At 38.7% G+C, this 24,906-nt stretch overlaps 1 protein-coding gene across 1 annotated transcript in view; it reads right to left on the reverse strand.

The window, feature by feature from the left end:
- LOC109915135 (oxidative stress responsive kinase 1) overlaps positions 1-24,906 on the reverse strand; it is a 173,310-nt gene that overhangs the window by 99,422 nt on the left and 48,982 nt on the right. The window contains exon 5 of the mRNA XM_048596170.1: positions 7,962-8,017. Within this exon, the coding sequence (XP_048452127.1) occupies positions 7,962-8,017 (56 nt within the window). The remainder of the gene's footprint in view (positions 1-7,961; positions 8,018-24,906) is intronic.

Raw genomic sequence — 24,906 nt, forward strand, 5'->3', positions numbered from 1 at the left:
GCACTGTCTCACCTAAAATGTCACTTCTTTACACTGATGAAACCTTCAGTTCTCTCAGGACCGTGACTTGAAAGGAATTTGGGGATTTACATATACATGTTAATCAATCAAAATTTTCTAACTGATTAAAGATTTAACAGCATCTTAGGTTTGTTTAATATATCCTCAGTGTTGTGACTCTTTGATCTTTTACTTATAAAAATTCTATGTCTGATACCACCTCACTAACACCTGAACAAGCAGCAGGGCTCAAAAAGCTTGTTTTCAAAAAAACCTGTTGGACTATAATCTGGTGTCGCGTGACTTCTGATCAGAAGATATAAAGATAGCACAGTAAATTAGTGGTGAGCCAGAGGAACAGCAATGATCTAGCAGAATGGTAGAGCAGGCCCTTCAGGCTGAACGGCCTACTCTTGTTGCTACATTTCCTCATTCCTAGTGCCCCAAATTACGTGTAGTCTTGGGTTTGCAAAGACTTATGTTTATAAAGTACTAATTAAAGTACTTTAAAGATTTTACAGAATCATTATAAAAGGAAAAAAACATCCTAAATACTACACCAGAGGCGCATCTGGTCAAATGCTAGATCAAAGAGGTAAGCTTTAAGGCTCATCTTAAATGAGGAAAGAAAGGTGACTAAAACCAACCAAAACACACCATTAACCAAAATGTGCCGTTTGGGGACTAAAGGGGGATGTAATTTAAACTGCATCATGGCTTTGTTTATAATCAGTTTTACCACATTTTTAAAATTAAAAAACAGAAAAGCTTTAGACAAGATACGTCTAGGTTTATTAGAGAAATTTGGTGAAACTTCTATCATTCTAGATAAAAACAAAGTAAGAGTAGGAGGTGGCCATTCGGCCTTTCAAGTTTGCTCAGCCATTCAATGACCATGGCTGAACTTCTCTCTCAATGCCATATTCCTATTTCCCTCCCTATCCCCCATTTCTCTTGAAGCATTTAAATTTTTTTTTAATATATTCAGTGAGTTGACCTCTATAACCTTGTGTGTTAAATGGTTCCACATGTTTGCTACACTGAGTGAAGATATGCTTCTTCATCCCACTCCCAAATGGTCTATCCATTTCCTGAGACTGTTCCCTCTTCCCCTCCCCTGCCACCAGTTCTCTACTCCCCAGTCAGGGGAAAACATCCTCCCTGCATCTAGTCTTCTTGTCCCATTAGAATTTTAAATGTTTTGATCAGATCCTCTCATCCTTCTAAATTCTAAAATACAGGCCCAGTCAAACAGTAATAAAGAGATAGAAATGGACTATTTCAGTGAGTAAACATGATGTGCGCTTTGGTACAGCTTGTAGAGCAGCGAGACTTGGTTACTAGTGCAGATCGAACAATATCATGCTGTAATGCATTGTGTTCTCAGCTCATCAGCTTTATTTGCTATACTCCTTGTGTTTACATGCATAGTTTTTAATATTACTAAACTCCTGTGCACTATATCTTCTAACCTCTGCTCCTTCTGACCTTCAGGGCTGCTTACTATTGTTCTTCCATTAATTTCTTTTCTTTTACCCCATCTCCTAAACAAAGCTGAGTCACACATGGTACTATAGACTTGGCTCTGATTGCCCTCACTTAAGAATGCACTGCGCTCATCAGTATCCAAAAATGGAACATTGATTAGTGATGGAGATAGACTCAGAAAACTCCTGGATGAAATCACAGCTTTCTTAAGCTGCTTGGTGGTCATCCATTCCCCCTTTACCTGTATGTTCTGATCCTGTGGTGTGACCACCTCCCTAAATGTGCTATCTATATAGTTCTCTGCCTCCTGGATGCAAAACCTTGACCCTAGTCACAGCTCAAGTTGCGAAACCTGGAGTTCATGCTTCTGCAGCCAATGACACTTCCTGCAGATGTATCTGCCTGGGACTCTGTCTCTGATTTCACACATACAGCAGGATGTATACTCTACTTAGCTGAACTGTCCTGCCATCGTATAAACTCAAAAAAAATTGTTGAGTGAGAATAATGGAATAATTTAGCAGTACTTAGCTTCTTCCTGTACCAAAGGATGCTGAAAATAGTAGAAAATAAAATGGAGCATCTCCTTTCCACACATACCTTACTCAACTCCCACTTCACAAATCAGTAAATGGTGTAGACAAGACAGCACTGAGGAAGCCTTCTGTTAATGCTTCCTGATTTAAGCGTAAATAAAAATGTTTAAGTCAGCCACTTAAAAAAGAGCTTCTCGCAAGAACTTTTACACTGTGTTTTAAGGTGATAATAAAACAATTTCACAATTTCTGAAGTGTAGCTGCTGTTGTATTATAGGGAAGTGCAACCAATTTATTGAAGACCTCACAAACAGCCAGCAAATCAAGGAAAGCTTTTAAGTTGTGTTATTGGTTGAAAGATAAAAGTTTAGCAAGAACATGGAGAAATCTCAGTATTGCTCATACAATGCCGAACAGTTCTTGTTCGCAGAAGAGGGCTCACTGTGAGCCTAACCAGAGGCAAGTGAGGAAGAGAAATGGCTTGTAATAAAAATGAACAGTGGAGGAGAAACCCCGGAGGTCTGACAGGATTTGTGGGGAGAGAAAGAGTTAATGTTTTGAGTCCCAGGACTCTTCTTCAGAGCTCAAAATGAAAGTAGTTCTGAAGCGTCATATTGGCCTTGAAACATTAAGCCTATTTCTCTCACCACAGGTACTGCCCGATCTGCTGAGTTTCCCCAGCACTATTTTTATTTCAGATCTCCAGCACACTCAGTCCTCATTACTCACAAGGCATAGGGATACAGATTTCCTGTGGATAACAAAACAAAGCGATACCGCTGCTATGTACGACTTCTATGTACCGTGAAGGATGGCACAACTGGTTTACTGAGGACAATGGAGGGCAGAGATGATGGGGTCTCAGGCTGACCGAGAATACAGATCAGCACATAACAAATTGGCAGATAATTAGGATTTAGCACATTTTGCTTTTCTTTGACAGAGTCTGTGATTGGATGAACAGCTTCACAGCAAATTTCAAATTCACTTAATAAAAACAAAATACTACAGATGATGGAAATTTGAAACAAACCTAGAATGCTAAAAAAAAGACTTAAGTCTGGTAGGATCTGTGGAGCAAGGAACAGACAAAGTTTCATGTTGGCATGATTCTTTAGGATTTCAGTTTACCAGCTTCCTCTACTTGTTTCAGATTCACCCGTGTCTTAGACAAAGCCCAGCAGACCTCATGCACAACCTCAATGGGTCACATTCGGACTCCTGGTCAGCCTGTTGGACAGGCCATATTAGAGGAAAAGTTCACTGAAATTACAACAGGATATTAAAAAAAAAACTATAATGAGGAATCAAAATTATCCTGCATACTAGGCTAGTAATACAGTGAACAGTAAAGATAGACAGAATTTGCCAAGCATGTTCAGGTGAATCTTTTAGGTTGGTGTGTTTGCAGTCCAACAAGGAAGGAGCTATTGATGAATATGGTTTTGGAGTACAAGGAAATTCAAGTGGATCACGTGAGGGTACGGGACCATTTAGGGGAATGGGATTCGCTATTATCAAGCTTAGGCTAGCTGTGGAGACAGGACAATAAACAATTCAGAGTAAGAATAATTAATTGGGAAAGATAATTTGCACGGTGAGAAATCATCTATATCCTCTAAATTGGAACTCAAGACTGACAGGCAGAATTGTAATTGAACAATGGCCTGCCTTTAAAGACTAATGTGTTCAGGATTTGAAAGAAAGAAAAGCATTAAATTAACATTGCAAATGGGGTCAACAACTAAATCCGATAATGGGCTATGCTTAAATTTTAACTTCTTTTAATTAACCAGAATTGTATAATAGAAATGTTTTCAAATTGCAGCACTCTTCCCTGGGAAATTAAAAGGAAATGCAATAGAAAACAATAAACTTTTGAAAAAAAATTAAAAGGTCATCTCTAGTTACTTGTTACTGTAATACAGACTAAATTACAACTTTGTGTAGCAACTAATCTTGTGCGTACAAGATTGCTCACAGTGGTGTGTCAGAAATACAACTGCACTGGGAGACCGGAAGTTTAATTAAATGGTATGAAAGGTACTGATAGTCTGCTGCCAGTCTGTAAATAGAACCAGGATTTTCTTTCCCCTAAATCGGTGAATGACAGTGCTGTACACTCAAACAATACAAGTAGGAAACCAGATAAACAAAGTTGATTCTACCTTTAAGGATGTCAATGCTGTGAAGGCCATGAGCAATATGGCTTGTGCCTTTTATTATCATCTAACATATTGATACAAATCTCCAAGAACATCATTCTTTTGATCTAATTCAAGCATGACAATGCATTAAAATGCCACTTCCTCACCTATCGTTGGGCTCCCCACAGCACAAAGTCAAATACACACATGCACATATTCTTCTACCTCAGCAAACAATACAGCACATTGTCGCACCTAAATATTTAAAAAACCAAGGTGAAAGAGAAAATGCTACAAATGGAGGTCAGTTGTTGTTTGAAATAGGAAACATTTTGAAATTTTATTTGTTCAGAAGACATTTCAAATGCTTTGCAGAACAGCCATAACACACAAGCAGCAATAATTTAGCAAGTGAAATTACTAAGTTAGTCCTCTTCATTCAAACAACAGATACTGTCACATTAACATCCAACACTACAGCTGTTCACATGATTCCATTTGCAATCATACACACGGCAGATGTCTGCACTTCACCAGTCAAGAAAGAATAAACCTAGACTGGACTTCAATATCCAGAAAGATAATCTTGGAATTAGAGATCTGGCAGGCAAGTACACAAGCTACTCCTCAATTAGGGGATGTCACATGTCATTAGCATTTAATGGCCAAGTGTACATTTCAAAAACTTCGAAGTTGTATAAAGTGTGTACAAATCCAATGCAGTCAATATTAAAGACACTAACATTCACAGGTCACACAGAATATATGGACAGGTTTAAAGTATCTGTCTTGAATTAAATGCAAATTAATGAATAAATGCAAGTGTATCTCAATAGTTACCAAAACTATATACAAATAGGAATTAAAATTGAGGCTTCTTTGCAAATTTTGTTTTTTGTGTGGAAGATTCAGAATTTTCAGCAATAGCCATTAGTTATTCTTCATCTATCAAGGAATTCGACTGCAAGGATTCTTCAACACTGAAAATATTCCCCAACTTAAATTCGCGATAAGGACAAATAACTAAGCAAAAAGAACCTCAAGGATGCATCAAGAATAAGATCCCAAGTCCCAAATGCACAGGAACAATTGTCTTCAGATAGTATAATATTGGCTGTCTAATGTTAAAACTGAGAAAGCAGATTATAATTATGTTAATTCAACAGCTTTTCAAAGAAATCCACAAATTAGGCTCAGATGAAGGCAACTTCAGCCAACTTGACTTGTTAGTACACCCCGCCACCAATATCTCAAAAGTTTTGAATAAGGCATAAGGCACTCAATCTCCACACTATACAGATCGTAGATAAAAGACTTGCTTCCAAATATCTAATTGCATGGTGTCACCTCCTGCCAGAGCAGGAGCTCACCAGTGTTGCTTCGAACGTACAGATCAGAGTGTGAGACTTCAGGCATTGCTTCTCTTCCACAGAGATATGTTGGTCTTTCGTTCAATTCTTTGGTTCAGTGTGGAAATTCAGTGAGTCAAAGCTCTCAACTGCTCACTCAGTCTCATGGTATCCCTGAACCCACAAATGCCTCCCTATGCATCTGTTTACTCAACACATTGCCAAATAGACAAAATGTCAATTGTGTTCTGATGGCAGGTCATCAATTTGAAATATTAGTAACTGGCTTTCTCCACAAATGCTGCCTGATGAATTTTCAGGTTTTTATTGTGTTCTCATTTTGCTAGATGCTGATTGAGCTGGTTCAGGGTTTAAAGTACTGTTACAAGCCACAATGGTATTTAGGTAATTGAGTTCGAAACATGACAAGTGCTTGGGCTAGACTTCCATTTGTACATAAATCATTCTATTATCACGTTCAATAGCATATCAAGTGAGTGGCAAGTCATTTTTTTTTTACCATAAAGATTATACCTGTACAATCACAAGAAATTAGAGGTATCTCCAACAACACAATTCTATATTGAAATTCATTGTGTAAACAGAGAAAAATAATTATTTTAAGTTTCAATTGACATGGCCTCCAGAGACTGTTATCTGGGGTAGGTGAGGGAAGGCAGTGGGGATAGGATAAGTAACAGACCTAAAGTTGTGAAAAGAAATTGTTATCCCAGAGAGGATGTAGAAACTCCACTGATGCTGGAACCCAGAATGAGGAAATACTAGAGAAACAAAACAGATCGGTCAGCATTGGAGAAGAAACTGCTTGGAACTATCCTTCCTCTTTACCCGGACAGTTCTACAGTGATATTACAAAATGAAGCACTCCATTTTTAATCCAATGTCATTAAACAACACTATCAATGATATCATCATGTACAGACAATAATTACCATAATTGACAAAGTCACTATTTATGATTATTCTTTGCAAGAACATAATCAGACAAATAAGGCCTGCCACCTCTCTTATAAACACAGCCATTATTTGATTTTATAAAGGATGAAAATTACAAACACATTCATTTAACATAAACCAATACTTTAAAATTTAAAACTATATCTTCCCAAACTGCAAATATTCATCACGGTTGCAATTGCTGTTGAAATAACTGCAGATTTTTAATGTCACTCAATGAAATTATACAAGGGTCATTATACATAGAGGCAGCAGGGGTGGTTCATGTTTAAAAAGATGAAGAAAAAAGCATGTTAGAGAAGCAGTGCTCTTGACTGGACCAAAGTCAAAGTCAGCTTTTAACTGTGTGGAAACAGACCCTTCAGCCTATCATGGCCACTTGAATCAAACATCTGTCCAGTCTAATCCTATTTTCCAGCACTCAGCTTGTAGTCTTGTATGCTATGGAATTTCAAGTGAACATCTAAATAGGTCTTAAAGTTTCTTGAGGGCTCCTGTCTCTACCATCCTTTCAGCAGTCAATTCCAGATACCCTCAACCCTCTGGGTAAAAACGTTCTTCCTCAAATCCCCTCTTAAACCCCTGTTCTTTCCCTTAAACCTGTGATGGCCACTAGTTATAAACATTTCTAAGGGGAAAAGCTCTCCCAACCATGTCCCCTCGGAACTTCGTACATCTGAATCAAATTCCCCATTCAGCCTTCTCTGCTCTAAAGAAAACGACCCCAGCCTAAAAGTCTCTCTATAGAATTGAATCATTCCACCCCTACTGAATCTCTCCCGTACCCCATCCAATGCAATCACATCCTTCCTATAGTGTGGCGACCAGAACTGCACAGTTCTCTAGCCATGGCCCAAATTATGTCATATTCAGCTCCACTATAACCTCCTTGCTCTTATGTGCAATATCTTGTCTAATAAAGGAAAGTATCCTGTATGCCTTCTTAACCACCTGATCTACCGGTCCTGCAAATCAACGTCCCTCTGATGCTCTGTACTTCCTAGTATCCTACTATTCACTCCCTCAGCTTAGTTATCTTCCCAAAATGCATCATCTCTCACTTTTCAGGATTAAATCCTATTTGCCACTGTTCAGCACATCTGACTGGCTCATCTATATCATTGTGTAGTCTAAGGCATTCATTGCATCAGTGCAAGATGTTTGGGGGTGTGTACATGCTTTCTTGAGCCGATGTTTGGTGCCTATATACAAGCTGAAGGCAAGAAGAGTTCCTACACAAGGCAGGGCTGCGTGGGGAACAGTCAGAGTGAAAAATGCATGCTCAACTCCAGGTATGTACATGCACACGTATTTGGCATTTCCTTAAATTTGCCACAAATAAAATCCAAGGTCAGACTTCTTTTTAACCCTTTTGTAATTTTACAATATCCACAGCAGTTATTTCACCACCAACTACTTGATGCACTGAAAGTTCTTATTTTCGTCATTAACTAGTAAATTACCTGCAATTTGTACTGAGCCTTCCTCCCCGAGGAGAATGTTTCCTGCCTTCAAGTCTCTGCAAGATAAATAAAGAAATTTAGCTGTGCAGCCATCAAAAATAAAACAGAAAAGCACTCCGAAGTACCAGCTGTAAATCGAAAATTTCAGTTAAAAAGTGGCCGAAAATAATAAAAAGGGTACAGCAGAATTAACTGATGCCCTCCTGTGCCATCATCACTCTATAACTATGGCCTATTTCAACAATTTACTGAGAAGTATCTTGAAGACAAATACTACATTCATATTCATATTATTCTTGCTATAGAAAAGTTAACTGAAAGGGAAGCATGATAATAAATTGGTTTGTCACTGTCACTTTTTAAAAGATCCCAATTTCTTTTCACTATGAAGGAGCTTAAATCATGCTGCATTTCCACTGGGTAAACTGAACTTGTTGCTTTTGATCAGAAGCACTAGTCACTAGCCATCTAATTGTTATGGCTAAAAGACCAGTTATAGGCTAAGAATCGGTGGTTCTTTTAAAAAATGTTAGTGAGAGGTGTTCATCACTGGCAATTATTGCCAGTCCCTAGCTGCCCTCGAGAAGGTGGTGGTGAGCAGCCTTCTTGAACTCCTGCAGTCCATATTGTGTCCATCTGCAAACATCCCCACTTGTGACCCTTGGAGGGAACATTATTAATAAAGCATCGAAAATGGTTGGGCTAAGGACACTGCCTGAGAAACTGCTGCAGAGATACCCTGGAACTCAAATGACTGTTCTCCAACAATCACAATCATCCTTTGAGCTAGGTGACTCTAGTCAGAGATTTTTTTCCACAATTTCCATTAACTCCAGATTTGCTGGTGTTCATTGATGCCACACATAGTCAAATAGCTGCCTCGATGTCACTCATCTCACCTTGAATTCAACTTTTTTTTTCCTTTTTTGAACCATAGCTCTGATGAAGTCAGGAGCTGAGTGGCCCTGAACCCAAACTGAGCATCAATGAGTAGGTCATTGCTAAGCAAGGGCTACTTGATAGCACTACTGATTAATTGTTGAGGTTGTCTTGCTGTGTGTGTACAGGACATTGCTGGAGCAATTTTCCACATTGCTAGTATTGTAGGTGTACTGGAACAGCTTACTAGGGACACCGATTCTGGAACACAATTCTTCAGTGCTATTTCTGGAACGTCATCAGGATCCAGACTTTGCAGTATCTAATGCCTCCAAGCTGATCTTAATATCACGTGGAGTGATCAGAATTGGCTGAAGATAAGCATCTGTGATATAGGGCATCTCTGGAGATCAAGGTGGATCGCTCACTTGACACTGACTAAACATTACTTCAAATGCTCCAGTCGTATCTTTTGCACTCACGCGTTGGGCTTTGAAATTATTAGTCCCATATATGGAGCCACTTCTTCTAATGAGCTGCTTAATTGTCTACGACCATTCACAACTGCACATGTTACAACTGCAGACCTTAGGTCTATCAATAGGTTGGCACTATTACTTGCTGCTTATACTGCTTGGCACACAGGTAGTCCTGTTTCATAGCTTGACCAAGTTGACATCTCAATTTATAAATATGCCAGTTATTAGTTGAATGTATCTTTACTGAACTTATTCCAATGTAATAATATCCCTCCTCACATAAGGAGGCTAAAAATGAATATAGTATGCTAGGTATGATTCCACTATTGCCAGTTAATGCTAGCATCCTTACTGTTTTTACTCCATGCCCCTTGTAATAAAGGCCAATTTATCCACCATTTCCTTGCCTAATTACTTGACAGACCTATATACCAACTTCTTGGTGAGTGTGTACAAAGACAACTATATCATTCTGCAAACAAACATGCCCCAATCTCCCAACATTCAAAGAATATTCATTTTTTTTATTTATCCAAAATGGAAAAACTTAAATTGTTTGACCACTTAGTTGAGATGGGGTCTTCCATCAATAGTGTGGCTAACAGTTTGCACGTAGTTAATCACCTATGTTGAACATCACCTGGTGTAATTCTGGAGTTTCACTCTAGCATGGCAGTTCTCACTGTGGTACTGCACAATTCAACTTTTTCTCTGGGCCCTCTTAGTCAACTGAGCTTTTTATTTCTTCCAATATCCTTCGCAACAGTCAGCTGCCAGGAGTCACCATTTTCATACATCACTTGTAGGTGCCCTTGTAGTGAAAGGATCCATGCCAAAGTGATCATTATACAGTTGCCAGTTTACAGTACAGATGGTCTTCGATAGACAGCGTTAGTCATCCATCAATGTGGCAAGCCATGGCTGGCAGAGCATGTGCACATGCTGATGAAATTATTTCAGGATCTGGTAGTTGGCAAACCTGTCCTGCCAAGAGCTGCACAGGATACAATGGAAACAAGAAGGTGAAAACTGTTCAGCTATTTCTGCTGCACAATGTATGTTATGTAGGTCTCGCTACAGTAGAGGAGAACACAGATTGCAGGCTTTACAGACTTGCAGTCTGGAATTCTCAGTCAGGTTCCTATTATTCCAAATTTACTCTGCACAAGTGATGGGTAGTCTTTAAACCAAACTCTTTACAGTTAGCATACAAGTTCAGCAGATAATAGGAATTGCAAATGGAGCATTAGCCTTTATTTCAAAAGGAATGAGGTAGTATAAAAATAGTGAGGACTTGCTAACACCATATAAGGCACTAGTCTGACCATAGCTGAAATACATTGAACCACTGCGGCCTCTTATCTAGCAAACATAAAATGCCATTAGAGTCCGTTTACAAAAGGTTCAATAGGCTGATTCCAAGTATGGAAAGACTATCTCATGTGGAGATATCAAGTAGGTTGGGCCTATACTTGGTAGAATTTAGAAAGATAAGAGGTGACCCTCACTGAAGCATAGAAGATTCTTAGTGAACTTGACATCTAGGATGCAGAGTGATTATTTCTCCAGCAGGAGACTTTAGTACCAGAAAGCATAATCTCAGAATGTGGGGTTACACATTTAAGTCAGAGGTAAACAGGCATTTATTCCTTCAGAGGTTCAGAAGTCTGTGCAATTTTTAAAAAAAATACACAGTGCTGTTGAGGCTCGGTCATTGTATGTTCAAAGCCAAGACAGATTTCTAAATCAGTAAGGGAATCAAGAGTTGAGGAAAAGGTAGAAAAGTGGAGTTGAAGATAGTCAGATCAGCCATGATCTTACTGAGTAACAGAGCAGAGTTGATGGCCTACTTCTGCTCCTATGTCCTATAGTCATTGAATCCTGTGCCACTCCCATTGCTATTATTTGTTAAACTGAAAAATGACCATCTTATTCACACTGCTTCTTGATCTAGAAGATTCTCCTTTCATGCTAATGCATTCCCCAACACAATGCGCTCTCATCAGTCATTTGGTACCTCATCAAATGTCTTTTATAAATTCAATTACTCTACGTCTTCTAGTTACCCTTTATTCATCCTGCTTGTTATAATCCTCAAAGAACTTAAATAAATTTCCCTTCCTCAAAACCATGCTGACTCTGCCTAATCATATTATGATTCTCTAAATGAATTTATTAGTTAGTGACTGAAACATAAACCCATTTCTTAACAAATGGTTAATTAGTACTTGAAGGAACGTGTTAGAGGGACAGAGAAAGATGCAAGATTAGTACAATTGTATGTATGAAGATGAAAAAGTCAGGCATAGTGGTTTATAGTTCAATTCTCAGGTTAAGGAACAAATTGGCTTTTAACACTAGGAACCTGGCACTAAAATATACCATTGCACAGCTTAGCAGCAGCAATATGCAAATTAATTCTTCAATTGGTGCAGACAGTTTGGCTAAATGTTTAATTGCAATCCACATCTTCCAATTAAATCATCAAATGAAGCGTTCCCTGGTCCTTACAATCTCAATAGCAACTAGGGATGGGCAATAAATGCTGGTCCAGCCACCGACACCCTCATCCCACAATAAACATTTTAAAAAAAAATCTGGTTGGGTGTGTACTTCAAGGTTTTTGCAAAGATTTGTAGCTTGGGTTGTGGGTGAGGATGTTGACTTGCTCGCTGAGCTGGCTTGTTTTCATTCGATGCGTGTACTTCAAAATTCTTCTGAACATAAACGCAAGTTGCTGGAAAAGCTCAGCAGGCCTGGCAGCATCTGTGAAGAAAAATCAGAGTTAATGTTTTGGGTCCAGTGACCTTTCCTCAGCGCTGAGAAAAGGTCACTGGACCCAAAACATTAACTCTGATTTTTCTTCACAGATGCTGCTAAGCCTGAGTTTTTCCAACAACATGCCTTTATGTTCCTCATTTACAGCATTCACAGTCCTTTCAGCTTTTATTCTTCTGAACGTAATGAACTCGATGACAGTGTAATCTACAGAACAGATTATTAATCACAGGCAGACAGAGCTATACATTAAGAAACAAAAAAGCTCCTCCGTCTTTTTCAAGGTTTCCCAAAAAGTTGTTTATTTTTCTTTTTAAAGAAAAAATGTTAGCTCATTTTTAAGAATACAAGGTTTTAAGCTTCACTGAGATAAGGTTGCATCTCCTTTAAAACTTATGGTTCCCAAAATGATGTCCTGGGAGTAATTCTTGAGGGTCTGCAAAATAAGTGAAATGCAAACAAAGAACAGATTGCAGCACCATAAACACGGCACAAAATGGGCTGCCTGTTTCACCTAGGAGGGGAGCAGCCAAGTTTAAGCAGACTCTGCATTAAGCAGCAGGCACACCCCTCTCACTGACAGATACAAGGACTTGTTTCCTTAACAACGTTTTATTATTATGGATGTGTGCAACACGTCCGTATTGTGAATATTTTACTCTTGATGGAAACCACTAATTACTAATTCATTTGAAAATGAATTCAATCAAAAAAAAGTTTGAGAACCATTGTTCTGAATCACTTCAATGACATTATTAAAAATCTGTTCTGAAGCAGCTGGAGGAGAACTATAATGGAAGTGCCACTGGTTAAAGATACTTGGCTTTGCTCATTGTTGAGCAGTTCCATGCAAGCCTCCCTTGAAAATATACACTTGATAACCTGTTGTCACAAACGTCCTGGTACAGGAAAATTTTACTACTACAATTAGCTATCATTCCTGATAAAACTAAATTCTGTCTGAAATCAAGACTTCTTTTAAGAATGGGTCATGCTCTAAAACATTTTGTTCAACCATAATCAATTTACTTGATCATTCAGCTAGGTGCTGCATGGTTCCAGACTTGAGGATTTCCTGTTCTCCAAGTCTTTCTTGACCCAACCAAATAACACTGGTCCAAACTACCCACTGCCCAAAGCTTCAGACCTGAAATCTGGCACAACCTCAGTCGCAAGGACACTGATCTTGAATGTATTAGAATTCTAACCTATACTTTTGCATTATAATTCCTAGAATTTAGGCTCCAATAAATATCCACTTTAAAATCATAACATGGATCATGATTTTAGGAGTGGATATTTAATGGCCCTGGGTGGTATCAATGATACTGCATCAGTACAATTTTTGCCATGCTCAGTTACAGTTAAGCTTTATTTACAGATGACAATTGTCACATTGTATTTCAGACAATACTTTCTTTTTGTTCTTTTGAACATCTGCATAGCACTTATAAGGCCAATTCCATAGATGGAGGCCTTCTGCACAAAGTCAACTTCGGATTCCATCTCATTCCTCCTTACAGGTAGTGAAAATTATCTTTGAGGAACTGCAATTTGCAATACTTTCACAATTTCAAGTAACAATTGTAATTAAGCCAATCATTTATCAAGCACGGTGTGCTTTTTCTCAGGTCTCAGCCTTTTTTTTTTTTTTTTTTTTTTTTTAACACATTTGTTCCAAGCTTTATCCACCAAACTTGCAGGTGCACCCACTCAGCCTCACGAGGCCCTTGAAGCTATCTTCCACCATTTTGTCACCAGTGTCCAATTTTCCCAGCATGATTCCATGCTTGTCAACAGGTAACTTGAGACAGTTAAAAACAAAATGAGGACAAATAGTATTAAAAATTAGTTAAATTGCACACAAAAATGCCCATAATAAAACAGGGGTCTTGGAACACAGTGCGAGAACTGGGTCACTGGACTTGAAATGTTCATATTTCTCTCTATTAGGTCCTGCCAGACCTGTTGAGTTTCTCCAGCATTTTGTTTTTGTGGATCTCCAGCATCTGCAGCTCTCTTATTTTAACTAAGTCACTACAATGTGTATAAGATTCTTTCAAAACTAGTATATTAGAAGTAGTTTAACAAGGGAGATTCACTACTGGCTCTAGTGACGAGTAAGTTAAATAACTAAAAGTAGAACAACATCTTGGCAACAGTGACCACAACACAAGCTTAAAAGGTAATGACTGTGAAAGACATAATTGATATAGAAACTTTAACATAACTAAACTTTAAAAGGAGCAGTATAGAACAGAGTAACACATGAGATACTACATTAGATTACCAGATGCTTGGAAAAAGACATATGCTTCAAAAGGAGGAAGGTAGTGGTAGAGAGGTATGTGGGAGGAATTCAGAGCTTGAGGCTGAGGCAACCCAAGGACCCTTACCCATGAAGGACAGTGACAAAAAGGCCAGATATTGAATTGGAGGAATGCTGACACAGAAGGGTTGTGAACAGGAGTCGGCAATACAAAATGAACAATAATGGCAAACAATGATAGAAGAGAAATTGATAACATTTAAAATTGTATTCAATGCCCAAGAAAAATGTTTAACGCAGCAACAAAACTCTACTATGAGGCAGCTCAATCTAAAGAAAAATATTAGGTTAAGGAAAGAGACACAAAACAACATGGAGAGTGGGGAGAACACAAGGAGGAAACGAAGATTAGACAAGTGGTCAAAAGAACAAAGAGCTATGAAAATTAGCAATGAGTGCAAGAAAATAATATTCTACAGCCACATAATCGAAAAGGATTAGAGCTAAGGGGTAGGCAGCCAGGGCAAAAAAAAGTCATGTGCAATAGAAAAATGACAAAAATGATCAGCTTGCTTCAGTATTCATCAGGGAGACAAGGAGGATAATCACGATAATGATCCTTAAAAGTTGCTAAAACCCATAGATTGCTTTAAAGCAATCTGTCCAATCAGATACAATTTGGGAGAAGAGATACAAATAGGTAAAGGTGAAATGAAAACTGGAAAGTAGCTAACATTAATATGCGTATTTAAGAAAGAACACAAAATATGTTAAGCTACAATCTTCTGAACATCAGAGATAGGGAAAAGTAATGGAATCCTTAAAAGGGAAAAATAAAAAAAATCTCAAAATCAAAAAACATAAAAAATGAGTAGTCAGTATGGATTTGAAAAGGGAAAAGTCTTGCTTGACCAAATGCACTGAACTCTTCAAAGAGAGCAGGCAAGGATAATGAAGAGATGTAATTATAAAGATTTCCAAAAGGCCTTCAATAAGGTTCTCACACAACAACCTAACAAATAAGGTCAGCCAAAGGCCAACAAGCAAGACAGACAGTGACCAGCTGCAAGACAAAAAGCCGAGATAAGTGGTAACGGCTATCTGCTTAGCATGGCAGAAAGTGGAAAGGCCGACCTTACCAGGATCAGAGATTGGAGCATCTTGGTTTCAAAAAAAAAAAGCCTCCGATTACAAGCAAGTCCAATTTTGGTCGTGCGCGCATACGACGCAGAAGAGAGGCAGTGTCCAAATGTGAGATGGTCAGAGCAGACAACAATCAGACCATAGTCTGTGCTGCGAAGCAATGCAACAGACCATAATGGATTAATAACCTGCAGAGTGAAATTTATTTGCCAATTTTATTTTCAATGCCCAAATGTGAAGCATCACACTTTTATAATTAAAATAAGGTTGTCATATATTGCTTGTATATTCCATTTTAATGTGGTAGAGAAGCAAACAGGAATTCAGGTTAATACGTGCTTTAAAAAATGCACTAAGGCTATTGCTAGAGGGATAAAACTGAGGTAGAGAAATTATGCTAAACTTCTATGAAACTTTGGTTAGGCCATACTTGAAGTTCCTTACATAATTTTGGATTCAATGTTGTAAAAACAATATAGGAGGAATTGAAGTGGAAGCAAAATAGGATTCTAAGGATAACACCAGAAATTTAAGATTATACATTTGAAGAAAGAACAAACAAGCTAGGTACCTATCCTTGATGGGAGAAAGCTGAAAAGGTTTTTATGATTTTATAAAGCTTTTGAATAGACAGCGAGCTTTCATTATCAATAGCGGCAAGTAAAAAAGAAGTCATAAAGATATGATAGTTACCAAAAAAAGTTAAATAAATTGCCCAGGGGCAGGACAAGAATACCAAACTCACTACCATTGTATGATTGAAGTGAACAGTACAGAGCCATACAAGGCAAGGCAAACTAAATATGAAGGTGGTGGTAATTAAGGGTCATGTTAATAGAGGCTCCTATTTCCTTATCCCCAAGGAAAAGGAAGGTGAGGGGGTACAAGATGAGCAGAAATGGAGGGATGGACTGCTTGGGTGGAACGTTCATACATATTCTTAAAAAACCTACATAAAGTGATATAACTGTGATCTGCCTCAGTCACGTGATTTGCACATTTCATAAAAAGGGTTGATCCAAGACTTTCTTTCTACAGCAATAATCCTGATTCTATACTTGCTCCACATTATCAAACATGCAATCCTGTTCGGGACCATTATTGCTTAGGCTACGTTTGTGGCCAACATCACCACTAGGTGGAGGAATACGTCCACATGCACAAAATTGGAACGCTACTCAGCAATTATCTGAAAACATTAGGAACTTCATGTTGCTCTACGTAGTTTTATGGTGACATTTGTATCATATACAAATGTCGCCATAAAACTATGCATCATATACAAATGTCCTTCTTCTTCCATATCTCCGTATTGTAGCAAACAAATGAGACAAAAAAGTACAGGTTACGTATCATTAACCCAACAGCCTTCAGGCAGCGCCTTCACAGGATCCGAAAATATGTTGTACAACGGTAGGACGAGTGTTAGGGTCAGCACAGGAGATTTATGCTATTCCTTTTTCCATTCCAGCCCTTCTCCTATCTTGGAAGTGCTGACTTAATAAAGAGAATTACAATGAAATGAGAATAGGGTTAAGTGAAATGGACTGGGCAGATAGATTAACAGAAAAGTCAGTAAGCAAGCAATGGCAGACGTTTAAGAAGGTAATTCACAACTCTCAGCAAAATATATCCCAGTAAAGGAGGAAAAATTCTAAGAGGGGTATAAAGCAGCCATAGCTAACCAAGGAAATTTAGGAAAGTATGAAGTTAAAAGCATACAAGGAGGCAAAAGTCTGTGATAGGCCAGAAGACTGGGATAAGTTCAGAATCCAGCAAAGACGAATTAAGAAGGAGGCAAATTAACATGGAATATAAAAACAACAACATAACAGCTTCTTAAAACACGTATAAAAAAGGTCAAAGTAGAAAGGTCATCTTAGAAAATGAATCTGGGGAAATATTTTTCAGGAAACAAGAAAATTGCAGAGGAGTTAAACAGATACTTTATCAGTTTTTATGGTTGAAGATATCTTGAGCATTAATGGGATGTTCAAAGTAAGGGGGCAGAACTAAATACCATCATAATCACTACAGAAGTAGATGTTAAAGACAGATGTAACCTGGCCCTGATGGCCTACATCCTCAGATTTATCCTTGGATAATATAAATTATTATCAATGGAATTTACAACTCTCTCCCAGTATAGCTGACTTTAGGTTTAAAGACAAGAATAAACACCATGGTTTTTGCAGACATCAAATAAAATCACCTGTCATTTCAGTTATTTTTCATCAACTCTGAATTTGCAAGATAAATACAGGTTAAACCGAACCTGCACTTGTTTGAATTGGATTTACTTGAGTTGTGCACAAAATTTCCAAAGCAGCTGTCCCCGTTTTTCTAAACTTAGATTTAATTTCTGAAATAGAAAAGTTATATTCCAAAACATATGAACCATGAACTAAGTATGTGCTACTCCAATCAAGCAATTGGTGCACACAATATTTCACTGCTCAAGTTCAAAGCCTTAAAAAATCCATTAGCTCTCTAACTCCACTTACAAAGAAACAACAAATTTTTAAAACCCTTCACGACTCATCCCCTGTAAACTTCCCAATCTTCAGCATTATTGTAGGTAGATCATTATTCTGACAATTGAATGGCCAGATGTTTACACTACACTTTTAGCACATTTAAGTACTGCTTTACTGTTTTCACTTAATTTGTTTATCTGCATTTTTCACCAGTTTCAGAGAAATAATGCAAGTTATCTTGATACTCGTGACACAGGGAAAGGAGAAGATGGAAACAGGAGGCTCATTTTATATGGCCATGTTAAATTTGCACGGAGATTCTAAATATGCACCACTTTTGTGACTAGGAATGACTCAAACTTCAGAAATTTTGACAGGACAAGGCAGATTTCTACATATCAGGCTGAGGAAACCATAGATTCTCGTTACAATTAAGTTAGTTCAGATTTGCAATGACATTTACAACTTCTAAGAATGATTAAGTTCCACAAATAATGGACAGCTGAAAGTCATTACATGACAATTTGATCCCTTGGGAAGGATGGCTTATAGGAAGGAAGGCTTATAGGAAGGAAAGGAATATAGAATGCTGCCTTGAGGTATTTGGACGCTAATTATATATAGAATAGGGACACTCAAACTGAACTACTGGGTTTACATACTTTATGTATACTGTGGATATTCAGTGGAGGGTTACAAGATGGAACCTAATCAAGGCCTTTGGTTAATTTGAAAACAAAATGCAATTATTCATTACTCCATCACCAAATGAAGCTGCAGTTCTGGTGCATGGAAAAACACCAGCATTCCCCAAATATATCAGAGAACTCTAAACTATTAATAACATTTCAAATTCCTAACATTGCAGGCAAGCCTTTTGCTCTGACTAAAATAAATGGTCAGGCATCTGCATCAATAGTAGTACTTTTTGCAATTTACCTTCTTGACATGTTAGACTTAAAAACCTTCATTACATCTTCTTTAACCTTCTGTTCCAATGAAATAGCCAAAAATACTGAGTGTTTCACCTAACAGGTACCCCTCGTTTCTAATATGAAACACAATGAAACAAAAAAAAAAAATCCAAAAAAACACAAAAGGTTAGAAGACAGTCAGTCAAGGAATGAGGCTGTAGACATGCTTGCCGAACCGGTGGGTTTGGTTGCAAACATTTTACCACCCTGCCAGGTAACATAGTCAGTGCGCCTACGGTGAAGCGTCGGTGTTCTGTCCCGCTTATTATTTATATGCCTCCGTTTGCTGGGGTGGATGGTACAGAGCCAGAAGTAATACCTTCCACCCCAGCAAACCGAGGCATATAAATAATAAGCGGGACAGAACACCGATGCTTCACCGTAGGCGCACTGACGATGTTACCTAGCTGGGTGGTAAAATGTTTGCAATCAAACCCACCGGCGTGGCGAGCATGTCTAAAAACCTCATCCACAACCCGAGCTACAAGTCTTCTCAAAAACTTTAGTCAAGGAATATTCCTGTAAAAGGAGGTAGAAAAAAAAAGTAATATTTAGTTACCTAGATGATAGGAGGCAGACCTTAAAGAAAAAGTAAGTTTATAATAGAAGTCAAGTTGATAATACAACAGAGAACCAGGCCAAATCTAGAAGATTCAGAGGGCAACTGAAAAAAAAAGTGAAAAGAGAAGTAAGGAAAGCACGAGAACAGATGAGGAGGGTCCATGAGCAGCGTACATAAGGGAATCCGAAAGTTTTCCACTGGCATATAAATAGTTAAAGCAGCAGCAGGGCTAATGAGGGACATAAAAAGGGATCTATGCTTGGAAGCAAGATGATGGTTCAGGCATTAAATAAATACTTTGTATATGTCTTTACCAAGGAAAATTATATCGTGCAGGTTATGGTATAAGAGGGGATAGCTTAGACATTTGTAAATGAGCAGTATCCTCCGGTGAGGGTGGTGGTATTCCATAGTCTGTCTGTACTTAAAGAAGGTCAAACACCAAGTCCTGATGAGATTCACCCAAGGACAGGGAGAAAAGTGATTGTCGAAAATTGCAGAGCCACAATTTGAGCTTTGTCTAGAATCAGGTGATGCCAAAAAAGGAGAATTGCAGTTGTTACTCCCTACTTCTAAAAAGGATGCTAAGATATGCTCAACAACTATAGGCCAGTCAACTTAACCTTGGAGATGAGAAGGCCTCTAGAATCAATGGCTCAGATCTTTTGATAGGAAGGTAGCCATAATGGCAATATTGATCAGAGTTGCACATCAGAACCATGCTGACGTTTCCAAGTAATGAGTAATTACATGACATCTGGAACCAAAGAGATCTCTAATTCTGACTGAGAGGCAAATTCAAAGAGACCCTTCAGGCCAACTTGTCCATGCTGGTCAGGTTTCCCCAAAATAAACTAGTCCCATTTACCTGCGTTTTGCCCTCATCCCTCACCCACATACCCAACAGCCTACTCCTAAAATCTACACGGTATCATTCACCCCTCTGCTTACCTCACACACTTACCTACTCTCAATAATGGTCAAAGTGGTTAAAGGCACTTTAAACTATGAAATAAGGCACCTGCTCTCAAAACAAGGTATTGCTTCAGCACCAATCCAGCCTACTAGTACCACATGGATTCTTGGCATCAAATGCAGTGCTTTGACTACGATGGCTCTTGGCCTGGAAGTTCACGTGAAAAATTCCTCCAAAGCTAAGTTGGTGACTTTGCATCTGAATCAGAAACAGAGACTATGTAGATTGGAAATTTTGGGCCAACGATTTGAGGCAAAACTAACAGTGTTTAGGATGAATGCAAGTTAATTATGGTGAACCAGCCTGGATTGTTAAAGGGCAAGTCATTTTTGACTATCTTTCAGTTCTTTACTGATGTAATAGGGAGGGTTCACAGCATCAATGCTATTGATGTTATCTACACTGACTTGGCTAAAGTGGCATATAAACAGATTTATGAGTTAAGTTATAGAATAAACAGGTGACATTAACCACATACATTGTAAGTGACAGAACAAATTAACCACTGTTCTATTTTTTGATCTGAAGGAAGGTTTATTGTGAAGCTCCCCAGTGGTTGGTTTTAGGCCCTCTGTTCTTCCTGATGTATATCAAACACCTAGGCCTTGGTGTACAGATACAGTTTCAAACTTTTCAGAAGATACAAAACCTGAAAGTATTGTGCCCGAGAGGAGAATAGCAATGGAGACAGATTAATGGCAATGCTGGGTAAAGTGGCAGATGAAATTTAGTGTAGAGAAGTGTCGAGTAATTCATTTGGTAAAAAAAAAAATAGGGAAACAATACGAAGGGTACAATTCTAAAGGCATTGAAAGCTCAAGGATCTGATGTTTGTGTTCAACGAAGGTTGTAGAACAGGTTGAGATCATTGTTAATAAAGCATTTGCATCCCTGATGGGATGTATCCCAGAAAAAAAGTGAGGGATGCAAGAGCACAAGTTGCTGGAGCATTGACAGACATCTGTGTGTCTTCTACAGCCAAATGGTGAGATCCCAGAGGATTGGGGAATAGCCAGTGTTGTCCCATTTTTTAAAGACAGGTAGCAGGAATAATCCAGGAAATTACAGGCCTGTGAGCCTCAAGTCGGTGGTAGCGAAATTACTGGAAAAGATTCTCAGGGGAAAGATCTATATACATTTAGAAGCGAATGGACTTATTAGTGATAGACAACATGGTTTTGAGCAGGGGAAAGTCTTACCTCACTAACTTGATTGCGTTTGTTTTTCAGGAGGTGACGAAAATGAGTGACGAGGGAAAAGCTGTTGATTTTTTCTATATGGACTTCAGTAAAGCCTTTGACAAGGTCACTCATGGCAGACTGGTACAAAAAGGTAAAGTCACATGTATTGGGGTGAGCTGGCAAGATAGGTACAGAACTGGCTTAGTTATAGCAGACAGAGCATAGTGGTGGAAGGATGCTTTTCGGAATGGAGGGTTATGACTAATGGTGTTCCACAGGGATCAGTGCTGGGACCTCTTGTTTGTGGTCTACATAAATGATTTGGAGGAAAATGTGGCTGGTCTAATTAGTAAGTTTGCAGACGATATAAAGATTGGTGATGTTGCAGATAGCGAGGAGGACTGTCAGAGGATACAGCAGGATATAGATCAGTTAGAGGCACGGGCAGAAAAATGGCAGATGGAGTTTAATCGGGACATATGTAAAGTGATGCATTTTGGAAGGTCAAGAACAGATTGAAATTATACAGTGAATGGCAGAACCCTTAGGGGTATTGAAATGCAGAGGGATCTGGGTGCGAGGTCCACAAATCATGGAAGGTGGCAGCGCAGGTAGATAATGGTCATAGAAAAGGCCTATGGCATGCTTGCCTTTATTGGAACAGACACTAAATATAAGGATAGATAAGTTATGCTGCAGCTTTATAGAACTTTAATTACGCCACACTTGGAATATGGTGTACAGTTCTGGTCACCACACGACTGGAAGGATGTACATGCTTTGGAGAGGGTACAGAAAAGGTTTACCAGGAGGTTGTCTGGCACGGGGGCTTTTAGCTATGAAGGAAGGTTGACAGATTGGGTTTGCTTTCACTGGAATGCAGGAAGTTGAGGGGTGACCTGATAGAAGTTTAAAAGATTGCGAATGGCACGGATAAAGTGGAACGTATAAGGCTTTTTTATCCAGGGTGGAGGGGTCAATTAATAAGGGGTACAGGTTCAAGGTGCAGGGTGGGGGTTGGGCAAGAGTTTAAAAAGGAGATGTGCGAGGCAAGTTCTTCACACAAAGGTGGAGAGTGCCTGGAACGTGCTGCCAGAGGTGGTGGTGGTGGTGGAAGCCGACACAATAGCAGCATTCATGAAGCACCTGGACGAATACATGAATAGGAAGGGAATAAAGGGATACGGATCCTTTAAGTGAAGACAGTTTTGATATGAAAGGGTAAAATGTGTCGGCACAGGCTTTGAGGGCCGAAGAGCCTGTTACTGCGCTGTATTATTTTGATATTTATAGGGTACAAGAGGAAGGGATTTCTGTTAAAAGTTGTATAAAACACTGTCTCAGCTTCAACTAGTACTATGCCAAAAAACAGAGCAGCATATTTTAGGAATTATGAAAAAGGATTAGAGTACATGAAGGATTCATTACAATGAGTCCAGGATGAGGAACTTACAGTGCAGTGGAGTTGGGACTGCTTTCATTGGAGAAGAGAAGGTTGGAAAATTTATAGTAGTATTCAGAATCATGAGGAGCTAGGATACAGCAGATAGGGAAAAACTGCTTCCACTGGGGTAAAGAACAAAAACTACATGCTGCAGATTAAAGATAACAGGGAAAAGCAGCAATGGTGGCATGGCAGGAAACCTTTTCATGCAGCAAAAAAGTTAGAATCTGGAATGAACTGCCTGGACATGTGATGGAGGCAGATTCAGTCAAGGCATTCAAGAAGAAACAGGATTATCATCTGTAAAAGAAGAATTGACACGACAACAGAGAAGGTGTGGAATGATAATTGGTTCATGGGCCCTTCAGTGAATCAGTACAGATGCAATGGGCCAAATGGCCTCCTTTGCAATATAAGCATTAAGATTTAAATCTGCAGCTTTTCCACCATTAGATTGCTATAATGGTGTGCTCAGTATTTCACAATATTAGCTCCATTATATTATTCTGTTCTTTCTTGATGAAGCCATAGACTTCTTTGCTCTGTATTTTTATTCCAATTTTGAAAGAAACTTAGTTGTGCACTTATCTAGTTAATTTTGTACAGGAGGACAGAGATGGCAAAAAGAAAGATCAATCTGAATGATCTTTCAAACACTACACTGAAACTCTAACTATTCAGCACTGACTCATGACCACGCATTAAGTAACAAAGTCTATCTACTTTCACTGCATGTGAACTAAATTCCACACCATTACTGTATGCCAAGCTGAACAAGTCAAAGTTTTTTTTGCATGCAGTTAGGAAGTAAGTTCTGATTTATGTATCATTCACAACATTTGAAAGAATTACTATATCAGTAGTGGTTAACTAGAAGTAGTAACTTGCTAAATAATTTGATTTAGTACCTGCATGTATAGAAAATAATCAAAATCCCCACAGGTTGCAATCTAATGATATTACTTTAAACACTGAATATGGGTACACAGTGAGCATCAGCAGGAAAAATGCAAAGCTGGTGTTAAAAATCTGAAGCCAGGCGCTACCGAATTCTAAATGGTCTCAGCTTATTTGCACTGGCTCAGAGCTTCAACCTTGTGGAGGAAGATTCCTGAATACATTGTTCCATTGTCCTGACTACAGCAAGAATGATGATTTCTTAAGTGATGGCATTGGTGAAGTATTTTTCCTCCAAAAACAATTGTGTGTATTAATAAATAATTAATAACCACACCAATTTTTGTTGCCAGCAGAAATGTGAGATCTGTATCAAATCTGAAATGCTACTGTGAACCTGGCAAGTGGTTAGCTCCAACTGGGGCTAGACTTCTCACATAATTGGTGGAATTGGTGATCCCTAGATGTTGTTGGGACCACTAACTTTTCAGGTGGCAGAGTAGGAAGATCTAACATCAGAAAAACCCTGACCTCTGAATTTGGTGTGTGGCATGCTGTTTGGCAGGACAATGTAATCCCCTTGACAGCATAGATATTTCAGCCATACAAGAAAAGATGATGTCAAAACGGATTTTTAGCCTGGGATAGACTAAAGTGACTACAAAAGACAACAAAAATAACCACAGCCGTTTTGTGTGTAGCAGGAAAAAAACAGATTTGTAATCCTGATCGTTATTCAATTACTACCTTTGGAAGAGTGCTTAGAACGTGCATCAAATCAACTTATGGTTCACTGTGACAACAAGGTGCAGGGCTGGACGAACACAGCAGGCCAAGCAGCATCACAGGAGCAGAGAGGCTGACGTTTCGGGCCTAGACCCTTCAG

Source organism: Rhincodon typus, chromosome 4 (assembly GCF_021869965.1).
Source record: "Rhincodon typus isolate 14 chromosome 4, sRhiTyp1.1, whole genome shotgun sequence".
In the NCBI taxonomy this organism is placed as follows: domain Eukaryota; kingdom Metazoa; phylum Chordata; class Chondrichthyes; order Orectolobiformes; family Rhincodontidae; genus Rhincodon; species Rhincodon typus.